The sequence below is a fragment of the Leguminivora glycinivorella genome, chromosome 12, assembly GCF_023078275.1.
Source record: "Leguminivora glycinivorella isolate SPB_JAAS2020 chromosome 12, LegGlyc_1.1, whole genome shotgun sequence".
Taxonomy (NCBI): Eukaryota; Metazoa; Arthropoda; class Insecta; order Lepidoptera; family Tortricidae; genus Leguminivora; species Leguminivora glycinivorella.
In genome coordinates, this window is record NC_062982.1 from 12,331,182 (window position 1) to 12,357,225 (window position 26,044).

The 26,044-nt window shown below is 36.5% G+C and overlaps 1 protein-coding gene across 3 annotated transcripts in view; it reads left to right on the plus strand.

Moving 5' to 3' along the window:
- Window positions 1-20,231, plus strand: part of LOC125231590 — a 95,799-nt gene extending 75,568 nt beyond the window's left edge. Inside the window, exons 7-12 of one of the 3 annotated variants that reach the window (XM_048137047.1) lie at window positions 7,409-7,564; window positions 10,435-10,500; window positions 17,541-17,681; window positions 18,443-18,580; window positions 19,246-19,432; window positions 19,620-20,231. In XM_048137047.1, the coding sequence (XP_047993004.1) occupies window positions 7,409-7,564; window positions 10,435-10,500; window positions 17,541-17,681; window positions 18,443-18,580; window positions 19,246-19,432; window positions 19,620-19,705 (774 nt within the window). In that variant the 3' untranslated portion in view covers window positions 19,706-20,231. Of the gene's footprint in view, window positions 1-7,408; window positions 7,565-10,434; window positions 10,501-17,540; window positions 17,682-18,439; window positions 18,581-19,245; window positions 19,433-19,619 lie in introns of all 3 variants that reach the window. The other 2 variants (XM_048137046.1, XM_048137048.1) reach the window with 2 other exon arrangements.
- Window positions 20,232-26,044: the final 5,813 nt, after the last annotated feature.

Here is a 26,044-nt window from a genome sequence, read left to right on the forward strand (position 1 = left end):
AAGGTCAGTGACCCTTAATTTTTTTCAAGAGTGTTATTTTGAGTTTGTAGTCAACTACTGACCTCCTTTGAGAAATTAAAACTGTAAAAAAGGTAGCATACAAGAAGACAGAGAAAAAATACGCATCATCTAGCTTTCCTTCTCTGTTCATGTCTCATGTGACTTAAATTTACCTAAATATGTAGATAACGTTCCTTATTCAATTGATTGTTTATCTAGGTGTATTTCAAATTACTTTGCACTTCATTTTGCGTTACTTTTCTATACTTAGATAAAAAATCGTCAGCCTGCCTATCCCCGCAAACATTATTCAAAGACGTGTGTGAAGGGCTAAAGGCCGATACCTCCAGGCAAACAATTATGGTCGCGTGATAAATGATAAACCATCAGCCCTACCACACTATTTGTAAGTGCGATAGGGACGGCCCGATGTTATACCATTTATCGCGCGACCATGATTGCCCTGCCGGTCTTCGGAGGCCTGTGCTGTGCATTACGTATATGCGGGGTGTATTAAAGACTAACAGATAGGTACTTTATTCTTTTTGGTCGTTAGGTTTTTTATCAATTTATCATTTATTTTGATACAAAAATAAAGTATGTGTATAAAATAAAAACCTAATGAATAGAGTACAGCTAGCAGCAGTCATGTCAGAGACACAAAGAAAGACAGGGAATATCGACGCATATCTTATCTTATCCAATACTGCCATCGGCATCTGCATCAGACTCTTGATCTTACCCAATTTCCGAGTCCCTTCTCTTAATTTCAGTTCCTTGAGTTGAAAATGTTGAAACTCATACTTAGTATTAAATAAACCACAAATACATATAAAAATCACAATATAATTTTAAATTATGGCTTAGGCCCTGTACCAGTTGCAGTCGCCACGTCTGTAAAGCCCCTTGTAGTTTCTTTTAAATGGAAAAATACCTAGATGTCATGTCATACACATCTGTGATGTAACTGAAAATTAAAAAACATCGCTTAGAGATAAGGTTCAAATTAGCATGGCAAAAAATACAGTGCAGTCAAAATACCATCAAAATACGAAAAAGCATATGTCAATGTCAATATCACTGCCGTATGCCGTATTTCAGGCCATAAGGGCTGTTTTCTCAAATATGAAAAAATCTCAAAAGCAGAACTTTAAATAGTATTTTATGCAACAGGCGTTTAAAGGAGATCAAAAAAGACGAGTGGCGTGGGTAACAATTTGAGGCGAAGCCGAAAATTGTTATTAAGACGCCACGAGTATTTTTTGACTCAGTTAAACACCGTTGCATACAATACTTTTTCTACGACCATGCACTTAGTTTTTAATAGGTTTCTCGAATAACTTTCGTGAAATTCACACTGTTTCCTGTATTTTGACGCAAAGGTTTGCACTGTCAGCTCAGCTGCCCAAAGCCTTCCCGCGCACGCGCGCCGTATCGTTATAAGGCGTTGCCATGGTTACAGAGCCAAACAAGCCGGAGGACACTGGCTTTGGGGAATATACTTTTATGTAGGGTTTTAAAGATCTATGCACGAACCTGTAAATGACGAATAATAGTTCGGGAGTAGAAAAAAGACTTTCTAGGAAAATTATTTTGAACTTGATAGGTAGAACAATTTTTAAAAGTTGTACAAAAAAAATCTGAACTAAGTTTGTAACTATATGAAAAGCATTTTTTATCTTAGATTGCATATTTTATATACATATTATCGTAACGAATTTTCTTTCAAATAAAAAGAGAATTATTAGAATAGGTTGACGGTGTCTACCGTAAACTGGGGTTACATTGACCAATTTGGGAATTTAAACGTAACGTAACTAAGGAAGAAAAAAAATGGGACCATCAACTTTTTCAGTCTTTTCCTGCTAAAAAGCTAACAAGGTAACAAAATAAGTGATATCAGGATTATTGTTTTCTGTCACAATGCCTGCACGTATGAAATGTTTCTTTTTAACCCAGTGGTTGACTGGTAGAGAATGCCTTAAGGCATTATGTCCACCATTTGTACTTATTTTTTTATGTGCAATAAGGAATAAATAAATAAAATAATGTACGCAGAAAAAAAACGATGTGATCAAACATAAACTGACATTGGGGTTACTTTGATACACTATATATTTTTTTTAATGATAATCGAATGTAATCCCTTACAAAAGTATTTTATGTCAAGAAAAGATAAAAAAAAATGGTTCGCAGTCAAATATTACAACTCTTTAACGCTATTTTGGGGTTACTTTGATCAAGAATAAAAATTAACATCTTCGAAAAACCAACTTTTTTTGCAATTATTTCAATATTTATCACAAGAAGCGATCAAATTATCAGCCTCAACAAGTACCGTGACAAAATCAGACAATAATTAACTATGTGTCATTATGGTCAATGTTACCCCATGCAAGTGATCAAAGACACCCCACAGAGTAAATCATTACTTAGTAGTAAATACCTAGTTTGACTTTATGATATAAAATTCAATACAATGGTATAGCTAAACACATTTCTGGCAACCTAATATTCACTGTGAACCTTTTACTTTAATACCCACTACGTTAGTTTATAAGTTTATTTAAACATGAAAAATAGCAATAAACTATGCTTATATTTTGACACGTTATCCGCACTGCCCACGACCATACTTACTTATTCACCGCGTCAACGCACCATCTAACTATAAAGGTTGGTTAAGGGTTATCATAATATGTGTAGATTTCATTACCGACCACTCATAACATATTTAATCCTTATTTTTTGGTAAAATAAATATAATACGCTCGTGACAGGTCATATTTTGTTCGCAATCCGAAAGAGTCAACCCTTTTCCCTATTCACCCCCTTCCCGACCCTATTCACTCCAACGTTAGGGTGAGCGAAAATTACTAAATAAAACGACATATTTTCAAAGACAAACCGAAGTTCACACTGCCGGAAGATTTTTTTGTATAAAAAATTAGCATGGCACATATAAAAAAACGGCTATCGACATTCAAAAGTCGGTTTTGGCCCAATTCACCATAAATTACGTTAGTTATACCCGTTCCGACCCCATGAACCCAAAATCTTCAGAAAACGATGTACTATGTAGCCCAATTTTATTTGGTATTTTGGAGGTAACTAGTAAAAATAATTTAGTTTTACAATTGTGCGAAAATAAATTCTCATCTGGCCGGTTTTTTTAACCTAGCCTGGTGGCCTAGTGGTAATAACGTTAGCTGCGTAAGCTGAAGACCCGGATTCGATTCCCGGCTCAGCCACCGTGGGCCTTGTCGTTTTTTCTTTCGTGTATGATATCTATTTCAATATATGTATGTATGTATGTGAACACTTTATTGTATATAAGACAAGTTAGGACATAAAAATACAGTATAGTTATGATGTACAAAGGCGAACTTATCCCTATAAGGGATCTCTTCCAACCTTTGAGCGAATTGAAAATGTATTATTTATATAAACTTGAAAAAGAACAAATCAAAAATGATTCAATAAAATAATTTTATTTCTTCCCTAGTTGTATAGTTTCATACTTATGATTTTTATTTTAAAGTAATCCGTCTATATTATAGCAACCATGGGTGATTTTTGCGGACTTAAGTAGAAACGTGGAGGTAGACAGAAGTGTGATTAACATTTCTAAGTGTTAATTTCTTGTATCTAGTCTAACTACGAAGCAATACATTGACGTATAAATTGCGTCCATATACAGAGAGGTCATTCATAAAAATACCACTTTAGGTAAGTTATTGTATACAATGTGACAAGCATTGACCACACATCCCAATTCACCCCTCTTCCGACCCTAATCAGCCCCTTCGTAAACCTATTCACCCCTTTGCGACCCGATTCCCCCATTCCTGATCCCATTCACCCCTCAGGCCGCGGATATTTATTCATCCCGTAAAAATTCCCCAACACAGTTGCATCGCTTTCTTCATGAAAACCATTATAAAAATGAAAATATGTCTTATGATTTTCTGTTATACATAAACTTTAGAAGTGTATACACATTCAAAAGGATAATAAACGATTAAAATGAGTAAAAATCCAATTAATTTGAACGTCAACTTTGACAGACATGAAACTGTAAATAAAAATGTGTGGCTTGCACATTTTCACTGTAATTTTAAATATGTAACACATTTTTTTTTAGTAACATATTGTGTATAATACTTTTCATTCAACAGATAACTGTTATTGGCCTAAGACTATGTAAAAATACCTATGTAAGTTGAGGGCATTTCTCAGAGCGTTTCAACTTTTTTGATTTCGGTGGCAGCATTATTACCCGAACTTTGTTTATTTTCTTTGTTTCTGGTAGAAATCCGCGAAATCTATTTAAATTTACAAAATTTCATGTGACTCTTACAGGATTCACGTAAAAATGTTGCCACCGAAATCAAAAAAATGTAAACGCCCTGAGAAATGCCCTTGAATATTTACGGCTGTTGTCCTAAATACCAATAATAATAATAAAAAAAAAACATAATATATTATTTTCCTACTTTGATTGCGGAAAATAGAAGTCAAGAAATATAATAACATTATATACCCCCGGAACCCTTTTCACCCCAAATTACGGTATTTATTAAATTGTCAAGAGTGAACAGGCATCTTCCGGGCGAGCTCACTCCATCGTAGGCCACGTCTTTGCCTTTGGCTAGTCTGTGGTCAAGAGTAAGCCCATTTATAATGAAAAAAAAAAAAAACCGGCCAAGAGCGTGTCGGGCCACGCTCAGTGTAGGGTTCCGTAGTTTTCCGTATTTTTCTCAAAAACTACTGAACCTATCAAGTTCAAAACAATTTTCCTAGAAAGTTTTTATAAAGTTCTACTATTGTGATTTTTTTCATATTTTTGAACGTAGGGTTCAAAAGTTAGAGGGGGGGGGACGCACTTTTTTTTCCTTTACAAGCGATTATTTCCGAAACTATTAATATTATCAAAAAACGATCTTAGTAAACCCTTTTTCATTTTTAAATACCTATCCAACAATATATCACACGTTGGGGTTGGAATTAAAAAAAATCTCAGCCCCCACCCTAATAAAACATTTTTTTTCATTTTTTATTTTTGCACTTTGTTGGCGTGATTGGTATACATATTGGTACCAAATTTCAGCTTTCTAGTGCTTACGGTTACTGAGATTATCCGCGGACGGACGGACGGACGGACGGACGGACGGACGGACGGACGGACGGACGGACGGACGGACGGACGGACGGACGGACGGACGGACGGACGGACGGACGGACGGACAGACAGACATGGCGAAACTATAAGGGTTCCTAGTTGACTACGGAACCCTAAAAATTGTCATTATGTAAAATGTCGGAAACTACGAAACCCTACATTGACGCGCTCTTGGTAGATTTTTCTTCTTAATGCTATGTAAGAGATAATAAAAAATTACACCTCCCAATTTATAATAAGTTTTTTTTGCAAAAAAAATATTTATTGCTCTCCGAGACATTTTTAAAAACCCCTGACTCAATGGGTATACGACGTTTCATAACAGAGTTCCTATGATCACCTTTCTGCTCCATCATCAGATTAGCTCCATGATACCATAATATTGCATTGTCACTTGATTTACATAGGTGTGCAAAATTTCAGCTCAATTGGAAACCGGAAAGTGGGTCAAATTTAGCTTCTACGTTTTGACTCAAACTAACATACCTACTAACAAGGCAAGTTGAATAAAAGCTTGTATAAAGGCTCGTTTTCGTGAACTGTCAAATCACCTCATACAATTTACGGCTGTAAGGCAACCAGGTAGGGTTTATTATTGCACTTTAATTACATATTAATGATTTCTAGCCCGTAAGATATATATTTGCTTTAACAATGGATAGATATTTATGCGGGTGAAAGTGTAATTTAGGTTTTTATAAAGAATCAAATATTTTTAAGCGACCCGATCAGATATGTATGCGGATAAGGACCCTCCCACATCTACCGTCTCGCGATCGTAGCGTCGGGCCAACTGTATGGCTAAGCCGCGCTGACGCGGCGTCTTTTTCCATACAGTTGGCCCGACGCTATACGCTCGCGAGACGCTTGAAAGAGAGACGATGTTTTTGCCGGTCACGGAGCATCACAAATTTTTGCCGGGAACATGTCGTCATATACTTATGTTATGGCCCACTATAGAAAATCAGATATTTTTGCACGGCTGTTCATAGTCATTTATGCTGGTCACCAGCTGGTGTTCCATGAATATTTGGTTTAGTTGAGTGGAGAAGTGCCATTCAAAACAAGCGCTTTGTAAACAACGATGTATTTAGGTGATTTATAATTATTATTGTTTTCAACTTACGGTTACGTGTTCGCGGTATGCACAGAGTAAATCTTTAATGAAATTGAGTCATTTTTTTTATATACACAATTAAATTTGAACCAGAAGCACTATACCTATACCCGCTCGCATTCCCCTTTTTTCTATTCTAAGTAAGAATCGATTAATACGTATCTGAATATGTATGAATAAATTAAATTGTAATTGTTTACATACAACCTGTGAAGTTTGGTTGACAAAATTTGACGTAGGTACTGTCATATATATTTTTAAAATGACGTACTGTTAATACCAGCGTAATGAAAATGTATTCCAATGAGTAAAACAAAACATTAAACTTTTTTCAATTTAACCTAACTAGAATGAAATCATTTATACTCATTCGGTTGTGTTCGTTATTTTCTTTGATAATGTGATATATTTTTATTTATTTTTTATACACAAGCCATGCACCTTTAAATTTTAAATGAGATTGGATCTCCACCTGACATATTTGATTTACCCTATTTATTTTGAGCACAGTTTTACACTGGTATGGTTTTTCGTGTACGTACACTATTTTCTGTCAAAATATTTGTCAAATTTAATTGTCAACGCGGAGCGACCGGCGACACGTCTGCCTCCGACGAGCCGCTCACGGCATCTAATCGAAAGGAGAATTCTGACAGCAATGGCGAATGTATGGAAATTTTACGAAAGTTTAAATTTAAGGTAAAATTTCTTTGTTGCCTTTGAGAGGAAAAATATAAAAAACCTCAAAACTTCTAGTCCATTTATCTGGCTTTTAGAATCACTTAATGTTATAACTAAAGTATTGAATTTTTTTAACAAAGTTTACTAAACGGCGACATACGTTTTTCTCATTTTAGGTCAACTTTGCGTGGGTTTATTTATTATACCTTTAATAATTAGAGATTTTGAATAGTCAAAAGTTGTAGACACACTCTTTAAGATAATAACTCCATTTATTTTATTTCATTTAATTTAGAAATGTGAGCAGCATTTGTTAAACGCCGAATGCACTTTTCGAGGATTTCGTACGACCCCTCTTAACTACGTATCACTACGGCTGCTTCATCTGATTCTTCCAGAAGTTTAACCCCAAGTTTTCATTGTCGCAGATGCCATGGGACTCGTCCGAAGAGCAGACCGGCGCCCCCCAGATGCGTATCCACGTCCAGCGCGTGTTCGCCATCCCCGCCCCCCAGAACATGCCTCAGGATAACATGGGCCCCTTCGCCCCGCCGCCGCCGCCCCAGCAACAGGACCAAAACGAGGTAAAACTCATCCTTTCTCGTATTCTTCAGGTGTTTGCCCCGTGTGGCCCCCGACGGGTTAACTAATAAGAGCCCTTTAGAGCGTGCTTAAGAATTTCATCATCACTTTCCTCGCGAGGATGTCGTAGAAGTTGACTGAAGCATATAGTGTTTTTTTGTCCTTGATTTAAATGCAACAAATGTATTTATTATATTATAATCTAAAGGAATATAACGAATTCAATCCAAAATCATACCTACCTGGCGGTGCGTAATCGGTGCGTGGTTGAATGCCTTGCAAACTGCGAAAGTTGTCGTGGTAAGCCGTGGGCGTTATTTTTAGGGTTCCTTTACCCGAATCCGACTTTGAATTCGTATTACTTAGAATCACTTGAACGGTGAACGCTGTTGTCATTGACGCTTATCTTTAAGAAAATCACGAATAATTGTGGTTTATGTCAGTTCCTCTTGTACAAATCTTGAGATGGCAATAACGGATGGAAACATATTAACCGGCATCCGGTTATTTGTGACAACGCTTCATAAAGACTAGGATACTGAGAACGACGGCTTGCTTATGATTATATGCATCGATCAGGAAAAACTTAGCTATTAAAATTATATCTAAGTATTATAACTTATAACATTTATAACCAAGTAATTACCTTCTATAAATAATTAAATATACTTGAAACGTCTCTTTAACCAATAGGTGGAATATTTTACTAGTTCTCCGACATACCTACTGAATATCTTTTGTTAGAAATAAGTACATATTCCGCATGTGTATTCCTTTTGACTTAAAAACTTCAATAGAAAGAGGTAACTAACTATTCCTTGAATCTTATTAAATTCTCTGTTGTTTTCTTTAAAAAAATTTCATTCAGAACATTGAGAAGACTCTTTTGTCAACTGTTTCTGCGAAAAACATAACGCGTAGGCACAATGTGTATTTTTAGGCTATGCTAGTAAATATTGCGACCTTATAATGCATGCTCAATGCGTTTTCGGTATTTTTATGTTATTACCCTTGCACGAATACTAAATATGAATTGTAGATTTTTTTTCATATGTATTAAGACAGCAGAAGTCTCCAAGGAACTTAAAAGTATTATGAATAAATGCAAGTGAAGTTTTACACCATTCTGTGAAATTTTGATATGTTGATGAATATTTCAGGACTTTTAAGTTTGGGCACACCTATTCGAACCTAAAACTCGGGGCCATTTTAGACAAGCCATACTTGTATGTGATTATGTGACTAATTGTTGATTTCTTTAGTGATATAAACGTTTATTTCAAAGTAAGTAATTGTGTATTTTTTTCATTGTTAGATTAGAGATACGGGCATGTTGTTTTATTCACATTGCATTTTACACGGTGGTTACCTAATATCTACTAATCTTCAATATTTAAAGTTCCGACTTGCGCAGTTTGTACTATGACATTTACAAAATACATGTTATCTACTTTGTATTCATTTTAATAGACACCAGAAGCTTTTCATAAAGGTGTCGTAGCGTGCAACTTAGTATACCACGTCATATCTATTATTGTACCCGTGTTCTTAAGTCTGCCAATGCTTATTTATGACTATTCATACTAGTTTCTTGTTTGCTTAAAATTGCAATCATTGGTATGCTAAGACGTGTCTTGGAGAGATTTAAAACAAAATAAATAAAGATAAATTTGGTTGGCGATACGAGTACGAGCGATATTCAGTAATTTCGCCTTTGCTTATAATAAAGGCCAAGTGTCTGATTCTCACAGATCCTGATGGGTTTATGTTCGCTGTGTAGAACCACTAGCTAATACAATCCTGATGATATAAAGTGTCAGAAAAATTTTTGTTTCCGTTAGGTCACGCGCATTATTATAGTGAAATTTTTTTTTACTATAATAAACTAAAACATACATACATACATACAATCACGCCTGTATCCCATGAAGGGGTAGGCAGAGCACATGAAACTACTCAAGTTTACTTCATCATGAAACTACTAAAACGTGACTCCGATTTGTGGGGAATCAGGTTTTTAATTTTTTTTTTCTGAAAATGGACAATTTAAAATTAATTGTTAATAAAGACAAATTATTTCCTTTTATAAGTGTATTAATTAAATTAGTCTAGCCGGAATATAACCATTACGTTTGAGTATTATGTACATCGAAGTCAGTGAAGCGTTTTCTCTCTGGAGGTTAAAGAACCCTCGACACTTGTTAGCATACGAATGCCGTGAATATTTACGTTCATTTACAAGCGCATTATATCAACGCACTTTCACACACTCGTATCTCTCATTTATTTCGTTGTGAATTGTGTTATATATTTAACACGGTAAAGTTCGTGATACCGCCAACTTTCCATTGAGATACGAATGTGACAGCGCGCTGCATGGGGATTGGAAGCTCGTGGTCTAAGATATGGAATAAGGAATTCAAACCCTCATACGTTATTTATTGTGATAAGATATTAATGATATATAATATTCACGTTGACACTTTACAAATAGATTTAGATAGAAATTAGTTAAAAGGCAAATATAGACTATATAGAATAGCATTTTAATTGAAAGTAACCTATTACAATTAGATAGGTAATACATGTAGGTAAACACGCTTTGAATTAATAATTTACTTTGAATTATTAAAAAAAGGAAAAATAAAACAAAATTTAGTCATTATGCAGTTTTTCAAATCTATTTACAAATTATCAATGTGAATATTATCTTTGGTTAATTTCTCATCACCCCTTAATAACGTATGAGTGTAGCAATTCCTCATTCCGTATCTCTTACTACAACTTGAGTGTTTCCAAGCATAATGTGCTCGCAAGAAATGGTCTTTTACGATTAATAAAGTGTGTAATTATTGTTCGTCTGTCTCCGCAGCAACCCACCGTCCTTCACCAGTTCGTGCCGCAGCCCGCTCCTACGCAAGAATTGGAACAGCCTGAGGTAACAATAATTATTTATTCAAGCTAACGATATCAATTTTTACAGTTCATTTTGGCCATTTTTTTTCGCACTAGTTCGCAAAGTAATGAATTACTTGTCAAATCGAAACTTCAAAGGGCCATAACTGTAAAACGTCGTGCGATACATGTAAATAAATAAGAATAAGTAATTCGCAACTCGCAATAGATTTCTCTCTCTTCGTTCGTGTTTTAATTTATCGTCACTCGTTTCAAATTCCCTATTTTTCGCACTTATATCGTAAATCGTATAATACTAATTATGGATTAGATATCTTAAACCATGCCAGTCGAACGTTTTTTATTGAGCAAGTCGCGACACCTAACGCCGTGTCTTGCGTGGTGGGCGACGGTCGCGCGACCGTCGCCGTCGCGTCTCATCGCATCGTCTACTTCCTTATCGATAAGGTTTGATTTCGTATGCGTCGCATCGCCGTCGCGCGACCATCGCGCGACCGTCGCCCACGCAAGCCACGGCGTAGCGCGCTTGGCGTCAATGGCGTGGATTTTTACGCCAATGTATCGACACCATTCGTAGGCTCGTGTAGCATCATGTCCTTACGAAGTAATATATATGTGTAATTGTGTATTATTCGAGCCCTTTCTAAGGTCGTTGGTAATTACCAACACGTGCGTGTTAATATCGTTACACTTTACATGATTACGTAAAAACTTTATTGTTCAAGACTTTGGGCACCGACGTTTGTTTTGTAAGACTGAAAAGCGCAAACCGAGCATCTGAAAATGAGTTGAAGAAAATGACATAAGGTTTTCCGTGTCTGTGTTCTATACTTATAATTATGTAGCATGTATATCAATTTCTTTGGAGTTTGAAGAACAATCTGAGTTTTACCCGACGCTAGAAATGAATGTGTCGGGTACCCGGGTTGCTCCTATTAGGTAGGTATTCAATTACCTATGATTAAATGATTATTCCAGAGTGCACATTACAATTCCAACAAATCTACTTAGTGGAAAGCTAAATACCACATAAATAATTATAATACCAGTTTAAATAATCAAATCGAGTCTTAGTTGTTACAGTGATCAATAACACTATCTATTCAAATTGCTATCTACCGTTCGTATGATGGATAATGTATTTACGATTGATTAGGTACCACAATAATTAATTTATTACCTAAGTTATCTAATCCTAGCATCTCCAATTCAAGGTGATACCCATTAAAACTTACCAACTATGTACTCAGTTAGTCATTAGCCTTTCGATAAATGAACTAATGCTTCCATTGTTTTCATTTAAGAGGCAGACTATACCTAAAACTCTAATCAGAGTAAATCAGATATGACCCATTTCTGGGCCTGAGTAAGAAAATTTTAATAGAACAGAAATATCCGCTAGCAAGGGGACTATAGCCCGAGACTGTGGGACCTATTAGGTAAGGTACAGCAGGGGAAATCACGACGGAGGGGCATGGGATACATGAGAACTCAACATCATAGTGTAATAATAATGAAAAAATGGATTAGTTACCATGGCCCCCCCAGTCGAGATTTGCCCCGCTGTACCTTACGTTTTATAGGCTGTTTTTTATATATATTTTCGGGGAAAATAACCCGTTAATGTTTTAGCCATACCTACATATTTTTAAATTGTGGTTTGTTTGTAATGTAGTCAGACCATTTGATCAAAAACATAAAAACATAAATAACTGTTTCATAATTATTTATAGGGCGATTAATATCAAGCCGATTTTATTCAAACTTAAATTGAAATACCTTGTTAGGTATTTGGAATGTAATGAACGTGAACGTGATACATATTTGATACATAATACAAATATGTAGTGTTTCTTAAAAATGCTTAAGCAACACAAATCAAGGTCATTCGGAGCCGTCAGCCTCTTAATGTTTTGTTAAATTGCGTGTCAGAAAATCGCTCTATCATGTTGTTGAGTTCGTGCTAACTTGTGAATTATTAACGCTCCCAATTAATCTTAACCCTTTCGGCGTCAAGAAAACTTGAGTTGTTGCGAGTTGTCCGACCCTAGTGTTAAATTCGACTGCTGTCTCGTACATTTATCAAAGTATACCCTCATGTCTTCAAGTACTAGCAAAGACTAAGTATTAAGTCCAACTATGTATAAAGGCTATTGATCAGTCGTCGTTTGTAAATGGTGCAAAGAGTAATGAAAAAAGTTGGATATGGAATTGTTGTTCACTACTATACAACCTTTAGTGTTTTTGAATAATTATGTAAGGTAGTATATAACAGATATATTATTAAATTTCATCTTAAATATTTATGAATTTATTTGGAAAATTTTTAATAGGTACATATATTTTTGACTGGTTTTTATTTTTGACACATCTATTCGTTTTGAGGGGAACACACCACAATGTAGGTACTAATATTAGTTTGTAATCTAAACCATCCGTAAAATAAAATTATAAATAAGGTAAAATGTCTATTTTTAAAGAGTGCTGTATTTTGTAGTATTACGTGAAAGAAATAACGATTAATTACAGAGTCCACAGGTCCGGGTATTGGAAAACTACCTTAATCAAAGCTGTCTCTTTTGCATATCAAAGGCTTTGAACGTTAAAGAGGTATTTTAGATAGAAATAATGAAATTACTTTTTAGCTTTATTCGCCTTTACCTGCGTATAGACAACGACGTCTCGGTCAGCTAGGATAGGCACTAGGTACATTAGGTGTTTACGTACTACATATATATAAGCTTAAGTCACGTAAAAACTCAGTGCCTACCTAAACGCAGCCCAATTTAAAAAAAAATACAAAAATTCATGGGATGAATGGTATTTTTATTTATTTATTTAGACTTTTTGTACGACTCAAAATTGTACAAATGGCGGACTTGCCTTAAGAGATTCTCTACCAGTCAACCATTGGATCAAACAAAAACTTTTAATAGTGCAGGATTGTAAATCTAGAGATGTGACATGAAACACAAATCATATTTTTAGATATATTTTAAATGTACTATACCTACTCAGAATTACTTCATACAATGCTTTGCTTCGTTCAGAATTCAATGTACGCCTTCGCCATAAATATGTCACGCGGGATCAGCGTTTTATATATAGGTAGGTACGTCGAAGATGATAATAGTATTTTATGCAACAGGCGTTTAAAGGAGGTCAAAAAAGACGAGTGGCGTGTGTAACAATTTGAGGCGAAGCCGAAAATTGTTATTAAGACGCCACGAGTATTTTTTGACTCAGTTAAACACCGTTGCATACAATACTTTTTCTACGACCATGCACTTACTTTTAAATAGTTTTCTAGAATAACTTTCGTGAAATTCGCACTGTTTCCTATAAGTATTTTGACTTGTCCTTTGCAATGTTTCTGCACTCACCCTGTCGCTCGCACTCCCCCGCGCCGCCGCCCGCCCCCGGCCGGCGCCCCGTGGCCCGCTATATCCCTTAAAGGCATCCTCACAATGCTTTAAGAGCTATATCGTATGAGTGGGTGCGCGGGGCGCCGGGCGGGGGCGGGCATCTTTTATGTAGGGTTTTAACGATCTATGCACGACACGGTAAATGACGAATAACGACGTCAATGACGACGTTATCTGAAAATCGATATGTGTAGTCATAACTCCTAAAAAGCACAGTACTTAGTTTAGTCAATCACGATTTAATAAGCTGAGATATTTATTGTATAATGAAAATAATGAAACCAGTACACAATCTGCAGATGTCAAACATTTAATGAATTCCATTAAAACTTATTCATTCAGAAACGGTTTCCTGTTTTTGATAATTCGAAGTTCGGAGACTTCGTAAGTTGAGTGACTCCTTTTGTTTTAGAATGTGGATGGAGCAAAATGGACGAACAATAGATTCACAACGAATATAATATCATTTAATTTTTTTTTCAATTCACTAATTATTTTCTTGGACGCTTGTAATAGTATATGTATATATTTTTAGTATAAGTAAACGTTTTACCATCGCATTTTTGCTGAAACGTATGAGTACCAACGAGTTATAATGTGTATTTATTTCGGCGAGTCTGACTCTTAATACAAAAAGCAGTGAGGTTAATACGCCATACGCCAATTATGCCATAGTGCGGAAGAAGACGGCATCAGTGGTGTTACGGATGAGGGCGAGCGCAAATAGTATTCTGAGAATGATAGCAGAGAGGTGGGATTCGGATATTCTTCGCCGATATTAATTTTAAGGTGCACTAGGGTATTTCCGAATGATTTTTGCACTAGTTGATAAGGTGTATGTGTTTCCATGAACCAGTCAATGTAGTAAAGTTTTTAGAATGAAATAGTGAATAACACACTTACTAGATGGAGTAGCCTAACAATGGATTACAGAATTTTTCATAAATACATACATACATACATACAATCACGCCTGTATCCCATGAAGGGGTAGGCAGAGCACCTGAAACTACTCGTTTCAGTGCCACTCTTGGCAAATAAAGGGTTGACAGAAGACGAAACTGTGACATTGAAGTGACAGGTTGCCAGCCTCTCGCCTACGCCACAATTTAACCCATATCCCACAGTCGACTTCTACGACACCCACGGGAAGAAAGGGGGTGGTGAAATTCTTAACCCGTCACCACACGGGAAATTAATATTTTTCATAAATAATGTAAAATTTTGAAGCATTTCAAATCTAGTTTGTTTTTTCGTTGCAAACGTGCAATTCCGAATTGGTTCGGGTAAATCTGAATACACTTGAAAACGAGTTTTACGTGTATGTCGCATAAGAAACATATTACTTTTTTGATTGAAATTACCTTCCCTGCTCTTTTTACTCAATTAGGCGTATAGCAGTACTTATACGTGTGTTTGTCAAGCTTTTATTTCGGATTTACCCGATCAGGAATCTGTGGTACTCAAACTTTAATGACACTTGCAAAGAGGACAAAAAAAATGTTGCCGCTTGAAATGCCAGGAATCGAGGAAAACAGTCTTATATAATAAGTACGTATCAAAATGAAAACTTTATTTTTTTATCCAATCGATTTCATTTATATCCACCATCAAATTCCTAGGAGGTCATAGTTTCCTAGGAGTCGACTTATGATAATGTACCTACTTAATAAAAATCCACATATTAAAGGCTTAGAAGGCAAATGTACATATTTTAGAATCGTTATATCCGAATAACAAAAGAACTTAATTTTGTTTGTTTGGGAACCACTGGCTGTTACTTTGAGAAAACAAGGTCGGGTAATTCCGGAACACTTTGTGACACGAAATTACCCACTTCGGGTAAATCTGAAAATGTAATAAAATTCAAGCTAGAATAGTTTAAGCCGATTTAAAATGGCTAAAAAACGAAGATATCTCAAACACAAAAGCAGTCAATTCATTTCCTCATCAAATTGCAGAGTTAGCGATGGTCGTCTAATTCCGAATGTCAAAAAAGCGGGAATTTTTCACTCGCTTACTAATCTGATGCGCCACACGCGTATTTCGCCGCTAGCGTTTCGAGCCAACTTACGCGGGGAGGGAGATACATGAACGTCATAGGATGTGTTGGCACTTGGCAGAGCAAATAATATAGCCGCGATTAGAAGATAGTAGTAATTTTCGGAATATCCCGAATTTCGGAATTAGCGGAGTAAACCTTAGATATTTTTAGTTAGGTAATTTACTAATATAGTTTTTAAGTGTTCTGTTTAACTAACAATATATGGATCTTGCTTATCTGAAAATAAATAATTTTTAATTTTAATTTTTTTAAATACTCGTACGATGGTAAATAATAAATAAATAAATAAATATTATAGGACATTCTTACATTTCTTACACAGATTGACTGAGGCCCACGGTAAGCTCAAGAAGGCTTGTGTTGTGGGTACTCAGACAACGATATATATAACATATAAATACTTATATACATGGAAAACATCCATAACTCAGGAACAAATATCAGTGCTCATCACACTAATAAATGCCCTTACCGGGATTCGAACCCGGGACCGCGGCGTAGCAGGCAGGGTCACTACCGACTGCTCCAGGCCGGTCGTCAAATGAATGCGGCTACGTCTGTATTTTGCTACCAATCTTTATTTATGGTTTTGAGTACCAGTGCTTGACAGTGTACAAAAGATGCAACTTTCAATATATGATGTCATTGTCAATAAATGTGGCAGAAGAGTGTCATATGTCATATATTGAGCATTCATGTGTCGTGCACTAGTACTTATACTTTTGTCTTACGTAATCATTAGAAATTCAGCTAGGCAGAAAACATATCATCATCATCCTCCTTGCGTTATCCCGGCATTTGCCACGGCTCATGGGAGCCTGGGGTCCGCTCTGACAACTAATTCCAAGATTTGGCGTAGGCACTAGTTTTACGAAAGCGACTGCCATCTGACCTTCCAACCCGAAGGGTAACTAGGCCTTATTGGAATTAGTCCGGTTTCCTCACGATGTTTTCCTTCACCGAAAAGCGACTGGCAAATATCAAATGACATTTCGCACATATGTTCCGAAAAACTCATTGGTACGAGCCGGGGTTCGAACCCGCGACCTCCTGATCGAAAGTCGCACGCTCTTACCGCTAGGCCACCAGCGCTAGGCAGAAAACACAATATGTAGGAAAGTTAGATCTAGGATTGTTAATGGATGCGAGAGAGAATGGATTACATCCTTCTAGCCAGCCAATGTTGCTAGACGGTTAGGTATCTACATTGGTCCGGAAATCGGAGATGTCCGTCCGAGTGTGATTTATAATACGTCCCGATTCGAACTTTAATATATGTCAGAATTGTCAGATATTAGATCTAGGTACAATATTCACGGAACGATAGTCTGTTCGGGCAGAGAAGAGTAGTGGAATGTATGAAGGCCTACAAATACATATCGTGACTGATATTGCAGTGGCATCTTAATCATATCTTAACAATATTGTTCGAACACGGCACTTTGTAAACATTTAACTCATTCTGATCTTTCTCGTTATATTATAATATTAACAAAGTGGCAGACGCATTGAGTAGTACATGGAGGAAATGTCTCAGTCAGTACCCATAAAATAAGCTCATTATTTCTTCAGGTCCAGAAGGCGAACATGGAAGGAAGCCCTGTGAACCTGCATTGGGGCCTGACACCCGAAGACATCCACGTGATCCACCGCACCGCCGAGGATGCCGCCGCCAACCAGCGCCAGACACAGATGGACAACGATATGCAAGAGGTATGTGCGTGCTCTTAGACAATAAATTATAACTAGAGGGTGAACATGAAAGGCAGCCCAGTGGACCTGCATTGGGGTCTGACGCCTGAAGATGTCCGCGTGATTCAACAACTAGCAAGCCAACCTACAGTAGAATCAGATGAACAATGATATGAGAGAGGTTGGTGTCCTTATACAATGAATTAAGTATAAATAGAAGGTGAACATGGAAGCCAGCCCGGTGAACCTGCATTTGGACCTGATGCCTGAAGATGTCCCGTGACCTTCCAACCAGCGCCAGAACCAGATGGACAATATATATGAGAGGTTGGGTCCCTTATACAATTGATTATAACCAGAAGGATAAGAAGAACATGGAAGGCAGCCCGATGAACCTGAATTTACGCCTGAAGATGTCCACTTGATCTACCAATCAGCGCTAGAACCAGATGGACAATAATGTGCTAGAGGTTGGTGCTTTTATACAATTTCTGATAACTAGAAGGTGAACATGGAAGATATTCCAGTGTAGATGAGCCTGTATTCTGGATCATGCATTCATTTTCTTGAGCCCGAGGCTTAGGTATAGAACCGGTGTCGCTTTATTTGACGCTCATATGCGCATCATAATATGCCTATTTCAATAATAAATTGTCTTTACCTTTTATCATTCGGATCTGACGCCTGATGATGTCAACATGATCCACCAACCAGCGCCAGACCCAGATGGACAATGATATGCAAGAGGTTCGTGTTCTTATACAATGTATTATAACCAGAAGGTGAACATGGAAGGCAGCCCAGTGAACCTGCATTGGGACCTGACGCCAGAAGACATCCACGTGATCCACCGCACCGCCGAGGATGCCGCTGCCGCCGCCAACCAGCGCCAGACCCAAATGGATAATGATATGCAAGAGGTTTGTGCTCTTATACAATGTATAATCAGAAGGTGAACATGGAAGGCAGCCCAGTGAACCTGCATTAGGGTCTGACGCCTGAAAACATCAAAGTGATCCAAACCGTCGAAAAGACTGCCAACCAGCGTCAAACTCAGATGGACAATGACATGCAAGAAGAAGGTTTGTGTTCTTATACAATGTGTTATAAGCAGAAGGTGAACATGGACAATATTCCTGAGCAGACTAGTCCCAAAAGCGAGCGCGAAGGGTTGACCTGCTGTGTAGCTGCCACATAGTGTAGGTACACTAGGTACGTGATTTTCCGATTAAAAAAAAAGAAACGGCGGTAGCTAACTGCAACAAGGAAATTATTTCGGTAAATTTGTCGTACGTCCTTGGAGTTACTTTCGTAACTCGTAGTAATTCAAGTGAACATGAATTAACATCTTTACTGGCAGTTAGTAATTAAATTGCGCATAATTAATATGAATGTGCGTCAACATGATTTTCATAAATATGAATGAACAATCATTTCTTGGGGAAATGTTTAATTGCATTCAATATTGACACTCCGTACTGTAGATATTATCAGATTCTTTCTCTCCTGTATATCAAGTTTGTATAACGATTGACCGTACCTATGCAATTTTACAATTGCACTGACACTGTATTCGTATTTTCAGGTGAAAACAATCGTGAACACATTGGCCGCGGCAGCGGAAGCGGAAGCTGAAGCGGAGGCGCAAGAAGAGCAACGCCGACAGGCCGAGGCGCAGTCCGCGCCTGCGCAGGACGCGCCTGCGCTTCCCCCCCGCGCGCCGCGTACTCTGCTGCTGCCGCAAGACATGCCAATGGAGGAGAGACCGCATTGTAAGTAATATTACTTATGTCTCTCTCCATCCCTTCAATTATCTCCACTTAAAAAATCACGTTTCTCCGTCGCTCCGTTTGGCCGTGCCATAATTTACTACCAAAAATCTTTTTTGCATTATAATTTAATGGCAATAATCTATTTTGATTAACTCATATGATTTATATTTTACTTTTTATATTTCAGACATGCAGCCTCGCTCAGTGCGCAGCGTGGACGCTCTTATGCAGCCTGAGAAGCGCGTGAAGCGTTGCGCTTGCAGCTGCGCTTAAGCACCCGCTGCGCTTAAGCACCCGCGCTCGCGCCCGCGTCCGCGTCAGCGCCCGCGCTAATACGTACTGTGTGCGAAGCCTAGCGCGCCCTATCCGTCCATCCCATCACCGTGACATTAACCCATTCGCGGCTATTCGTACAGATGTAAATAAAATGTCTCAGTTCCGAAAAGTCGTTACATACAAAGGTGGTTGGTTGTATAAATAAATACGAATTTTAATAATTGTTAAATAATTCATATATTTATAATTCGTTTTCTTAGTGAATATCGTTCTGTACAGTTTTATGATGAGACAGTAATTTGGCAATGACGTGAAACTATGCACCTGTAGTGTATCTAACTAATGCTGGCATTCTAAGATAGTGAATACCCTATAAGTAGATTTGACGTGCATTTCTTGATGATAAATAGTATTAAAACGATTATCCGCGCGGAACCACAAACGGCTTTTAAATTATGCTAGTTTTAATCTAAAAACATATGTTCCATTGTGATCCTACATTAAATTTTTATTTTATTCCCAATGTTGTTTATTTTGTCTCACATTCCTTATTTCTGCCATACTGCATGTAAGTAAGTGACATCATCACTGCTGACTTACTGAAACTAACTTTAAAAATATGGCAAGGAGAGAAACCGGCAGTCTCGAGTCTATTCAATTTCTATGATGAACTGAAATCATCTAAATCAAATAATTAAGTATATCGAAAGGCTGTAGTTGTGTAGTTGTGTGTAACATTGACAAAAAAAAAAATAAGCTACAAGATGTAGTCTGATAAAAACCAAAATGGACCTACTGATATGTGGTGATGATGAAGGCGCCCAGAAAAAAATCCTTATAGTTTGAAAAGCGACTTTTTTAAACTATAGGACATTTTTACACATACATTTTGATTAAGCCCACAGTAAGCTCAACAAGGCTTGGGTTGTGGGTACTCAGACAACGATACACTATTTAGTATACAAATACTTAATATATATACAAACAAAACATCCAAACATCCATGACTCGCGAACAAATATCTGTGCTCATTTGTGGGATTCGAACCCAGAACCGCGGCATAGCGGGCAGGGTCGCTATCCACTAGGCCAGACCAGTCGTCAATTATTTATATTAGATAGTTCAAACTCAAAGTAACCTCGGTACATGATGGTGGACTGTTATGTAGTAGGTGTTGTGGCATTTAATGAATTTATTACACGAACAAGGAAAACAATACCCTACTTTAAGGGAAATACAAATAACCAATAAATACTTTGTAAAATTTAATTAATGGTTTGGTGTGATCATAACAAATGCTTACATAAATACTGTGTACATTGACGCACGTAATTGCGGTTTGGGTTTTTGCCACATTGAGATCATTGGATTGGAAATCATTAATAAAGGTATTTTTTGAATTATCCAGAATTATATTGTTAGTTATAGGTTAGGTACCTATCTAATAAATAAGTAAAAAAATAACAGCTACTCTTGTAGTCCTGCACTTTGTTTTACGTATAATAAAAGTCGAAAATTAGAAACGTAAGGTCTTAGGAATTCCATTCCATTGCACAAAATGTGCAACTAAAATCAGCTCTACCACTTAAAACAGTAATATATAAATTTACTGGTCTATATATTAATTCATTATTTTATTTTTTCGTTTTAAGGGTTAAAAATACATATTACACTAACTATTTACTTATGTCTAATTTCTGTTGCTGCACTAAAACATCTACATTTAAAATAATCAAAATAAAATAGAGATTAAGAGCGTTATCACATCCGATCCGATGTCGGTTGTAGGAAGGGTGGCAAAGGCAAATTTCAAAGCAAGCGTCTTAAATAGGTATACAGGTGTCGATATTATCGATCCTACATCCGATATCGTGTCGAGTATGTAAAAACGCACTTAGGCTATTTTCCTAGTACATATAGGAAAAAACCGTCAGGATATATTTTTTTGACTTAGGCTTAAAGTGACATAGGTTTTATTATAATTAATAAGAGACGAAATTGTTTATATTACAATGTGTAGCAATATAAATATGAAACGTTCACATTTCATGGTCACAGTACATTACTTATCACAGTCACTTAACATTAACATCGAGTATTAATTGTGACTCAATTTTAACGGAATATCTCTCGGCACCTGGCTGCACTTCTTTATTTATAACTCCCACGCTGTAGTTCGATATCGCGTCAGAATGTTTAATACGATGCTTAAAGTTGGACGATATGAGTGCTACATATAAACATAAAACAAGAGTATTCAAAACAAATCCTGTTATATACTTAATTACCAAAAGTAAATAACACCTCACTAACCTGGATATATCTGCTGTTATCGCATACATATTTATTATTAAACATAACAAAAATGTAAGGATTGTTAAACTTCTTGCAAACTGTCTACATTTATCCTTTAAAATCTTGCGTAAAATGCAAATGTAGAGAATAGTTCCTACTACCATGAAAGTCCATTTAAATAAAGTACAAAATATCACGTCCACCAAAAACTGATCGAAAACACCATAAATAATGAACGCAACCCAAGTGGCAGTAACGGGAATAGGAAATAGCCAAGCAAATATTGATACTTTATAGAAACGATTTTTGCTGATTTTTACAAATATCACAATTAAAGAATCGTACATGTGTTTGATGAGAAAGAATACAAGAAATATTGTAACAAAATTAAAATAAGTAATCAACGTAAGATACGGTAGACAAGGTTGCTTGTTGATATCAAAAATATGTGGTTTCTTTTCCAAAAAAATGGCGTAGCTCAAGATGCGTTGTAAAAGTCGCGCCAAGCTTATCTGTGTCAACATCAAGTTCCTGTAATTTCTTCTCCACTGCTTTAGTTTTGCGATTGCTAGAAGAGTCAATAACAGTTCTGCAAACATCATAATTATTGCCACTATGTTTAACACTTCAAATGTCAGTTGCAAGTCTGGTTCCTCAGGAAAAGCAAATATGGTATCATTATAACCGCTTTCTGATAATGTACCATTTTTTCTTGGGTCTAGTCCTTCAAATGATGGAGTTGAAACAGTAGTTATTGTAGCATCTATTGGCGGCGATGTGGTTTCACTATAGATTTCAGTTGTGGTATCCATTGTTTTAGTTGTCATTGATTATCATCACTGATGTCTATTTTCACTTAAGTTCCAAACTTAGGTAACTTCATAAACACGTCTATAGTCTAGCTAAGCTTTCAGTCTACAACTGATGTTATGATCCAGACAGCATGACTGTGTTAACAGGAAATAAACAATGTTTACAGAATATTTGTTACTTACTAACATTACTCACTTATTATGACTGTCCGTTGTTTATGTCATGCTATGATATTTTGTTGGTTTACGAGGTAGTCTACTTTGGGGACTGTAGGTTTATCGATGGCTGTTGTCTTATTAGTTTGGCTTCCTATTTCCCAAAAAAGAATATGTCCATGAGAAGTGAAATTAATCTATCATGACGAACGTTTTCTTAAAATACATGATGTATTAATTTAAGTATTAACTCGCAGTACGACTACTGGCTATTTGTGACGCTTTTTCGGTTTTTCATTCGTATTTGTATTTAAGCTACTGTACGAGGTATATGACGAGTAAAGTCTGGAGCGTAACAGTGTTATATTGCCATTGGATGGAGCTGTGGGAATTGCATGGAAGTGGGACAATCTACTTTGCGGTTTTAGTATCGGTTTCCTAGAATTCACAACTCCTATGACGGGTGACACAGTTAGATTATTGACTGTGCAACTTTTGGGGTCACTGGTGGCACGTTATAACTTAAAGTTTTGTAGTTTGTTCTTGGATGTTAAGAAGAGTAAACGTCCGGAGTAAAAGACAGGTTATGTTATGTTCATGTGGAGTCATTAGGTTAATCTACACTTAAACTACAGAGGTGGCCTTTATAATAAAAGCGATCGAGATGCTTAGAAATATCTGAACTTTATCGCCTTAAGACATATCTAATGGCTACTGCATCATATAGATAGATAAAAATTAAAGTAATCGATTACACGTGTATTTTTCTGCAAATTAAATAAATTACTTAGTCACTGGAATATTTGCGATTATGAGTTGCATGTTTACATTAATACCTAACTACGCACACAAAATGATGTCACGCCTTCAAAGAATTTGTAACTACGTCACAGGTATATTTTTCGATATTTTTGTAATGTTTTTATTTTATTTAATTATTTATTTAAACTTTATTGCACAGTAAAAATATACAGTTAAAAAAGGTGGACTTAATGCTAGATGGTGTTCTCTACTAGTCAACCTTTAGGCCAAACAGAGAAGACCAAAAAAGGTGCGAGATAATGTAAAGAACACTTAGGACTTTATTTTGAAACTGGTACCTTATTCTTTGTAGGTGTTTACGTGATCGCTTTTGCTTACAAAAAAAGCTTGTTCAGATATCCGAGTCGGGACGTCAGGCGCTTTGTTTACTATTTTTCTATGGAATGCATTACTATAAGTACATACGGTAATTCGTCTTAGAATTAAATAAGAATAGATTCATATTCATGCTAACGAAGTACGTTCATCTTCTCCAGGACCACCAAGTTGAATTCTTAAAATGTTGAAATCCCGAAATGTTGACTTTCCCAGAATGTTGATTTTTTTCAGTTTCGCAAAATGTTGAATTCTTATAACGTTGAAATATTAAAAAGTTGGATTCTCAAAATGTATACTTTCAACATTTCGGGATTTCAATATTTTAGGAAGTCAAGTTTATATTCCTGGAATATTTTTTTAACATGGGTACTTTTTTTTGGTCTTAGTAGGAGAAAAAAATTGTCCCAAGATTTCCAGACATTTTTGGGATTGTCCATCCCATTACCGATATAGCTATGAAAAAATGGTAAACGGAATGGAAAACAAATCTTAGGACAGTTCCTTTCTCCTATCAGGCTATCAGGATTAAAAGAGTCCGCGATTCTTTGAAGAAATCACATAAAAAACCGGCCAAGAGCGTGTCGGGCCACGCTCAGTGTAGGGTTCCGTAGTTTTCCGTATTTTTCTCAAACTACTGAACCTATCAAGTTCAAAAAAATTTCCTAGAAAGTCTTTATAAAGTTCTACTTTTGTGATTTTTTTCATATTATTTAAACATAGGTCCAAAATATAGGGGGTGGACGTACTTTTTTTTCCTTTAGGAGCGATTATTTCCGAAAATATTAATATTATCAAAAAACGATCTTAGTAAACCCTTATTTATTTTTAAATACCTATCCAACGATATATCACACGTTGGGGTTGGAATGAAAAAAAATATCAGCCCCCACTTTACATGTAGGGGGGGTACCCTAATAAAACATTTTTTTTCATTTTTTATTTTTGCACTTTGTTGGCGTGATTGATATACATATTGGTACCAAATTTCAGCTTTCTAGTGCTAACGGTTACTGAGATTATCCGCGGACGGACGGACGGACGGACGGACGGACGGACGGACGGACGGACGAACGGACGGACGGACGGACGGACGGACAGACAGACATGGCGAAACTATAAGGGTTCCTAGTTGACTACGGAACCCTAAAAAGGAGAAAATTGTTATCTCGGGAAAAAGGGCTCTAAATCATTACAGGGAAATGTACTACATAAGGCGCTGATTCTGTCCAAATTCTGCAATAAACGTAGCTTTGTGATTGGAATGTAATAAATAGTTAAGTATATGCACTTATCAAATTTTTGTTACTTCATTAATATTCGTAATGTACTCGTAGTATAGTTAGCTGGCCAATAGGATATTAATGAACGTTAACATTTACGAAATTATCACTTTGCCCACTTTGATTTACATGGATATTGAAACTTCAGTAGCTGTGATTTTTATTTTTATATAAGATCGCTGAAGAAATCAGTATTTATGAACTAACATGAGAATTCGCACAAGACATACTTTTGTGAGAATCATATTGAAAACCTTCTTCACCATCAGGCATGACATGAATGCCCGCGGCTGCTACACTCCGTACACATGTCCAATTTGTGTGTTCAATACACAGACCACCTCAACTACTAGACGAAGCATTCTTGTCAACTCTTAAGTCTCTTAAAGTCACCATACGTACGTTCTCCCGTAGTCATAGTATGGGAAACAAACCGCTTGATCCAGTTATGTCAACGTCTACAACCAGCACCCGTATAAAATCTATCTAATCCAAACCCGGGTACCTAGCCCACATCACAATCGCTTCTCTTCGTATAAGCGTATCGTAGATAGCTCTCCCTATCACTTGTCTGTAGTGGCGCGACTGGATTGTCAGTTCGGTAAGGCTGGCAGATAGGAAAGCATAATTTTGACATGATCATTAAAACAAAA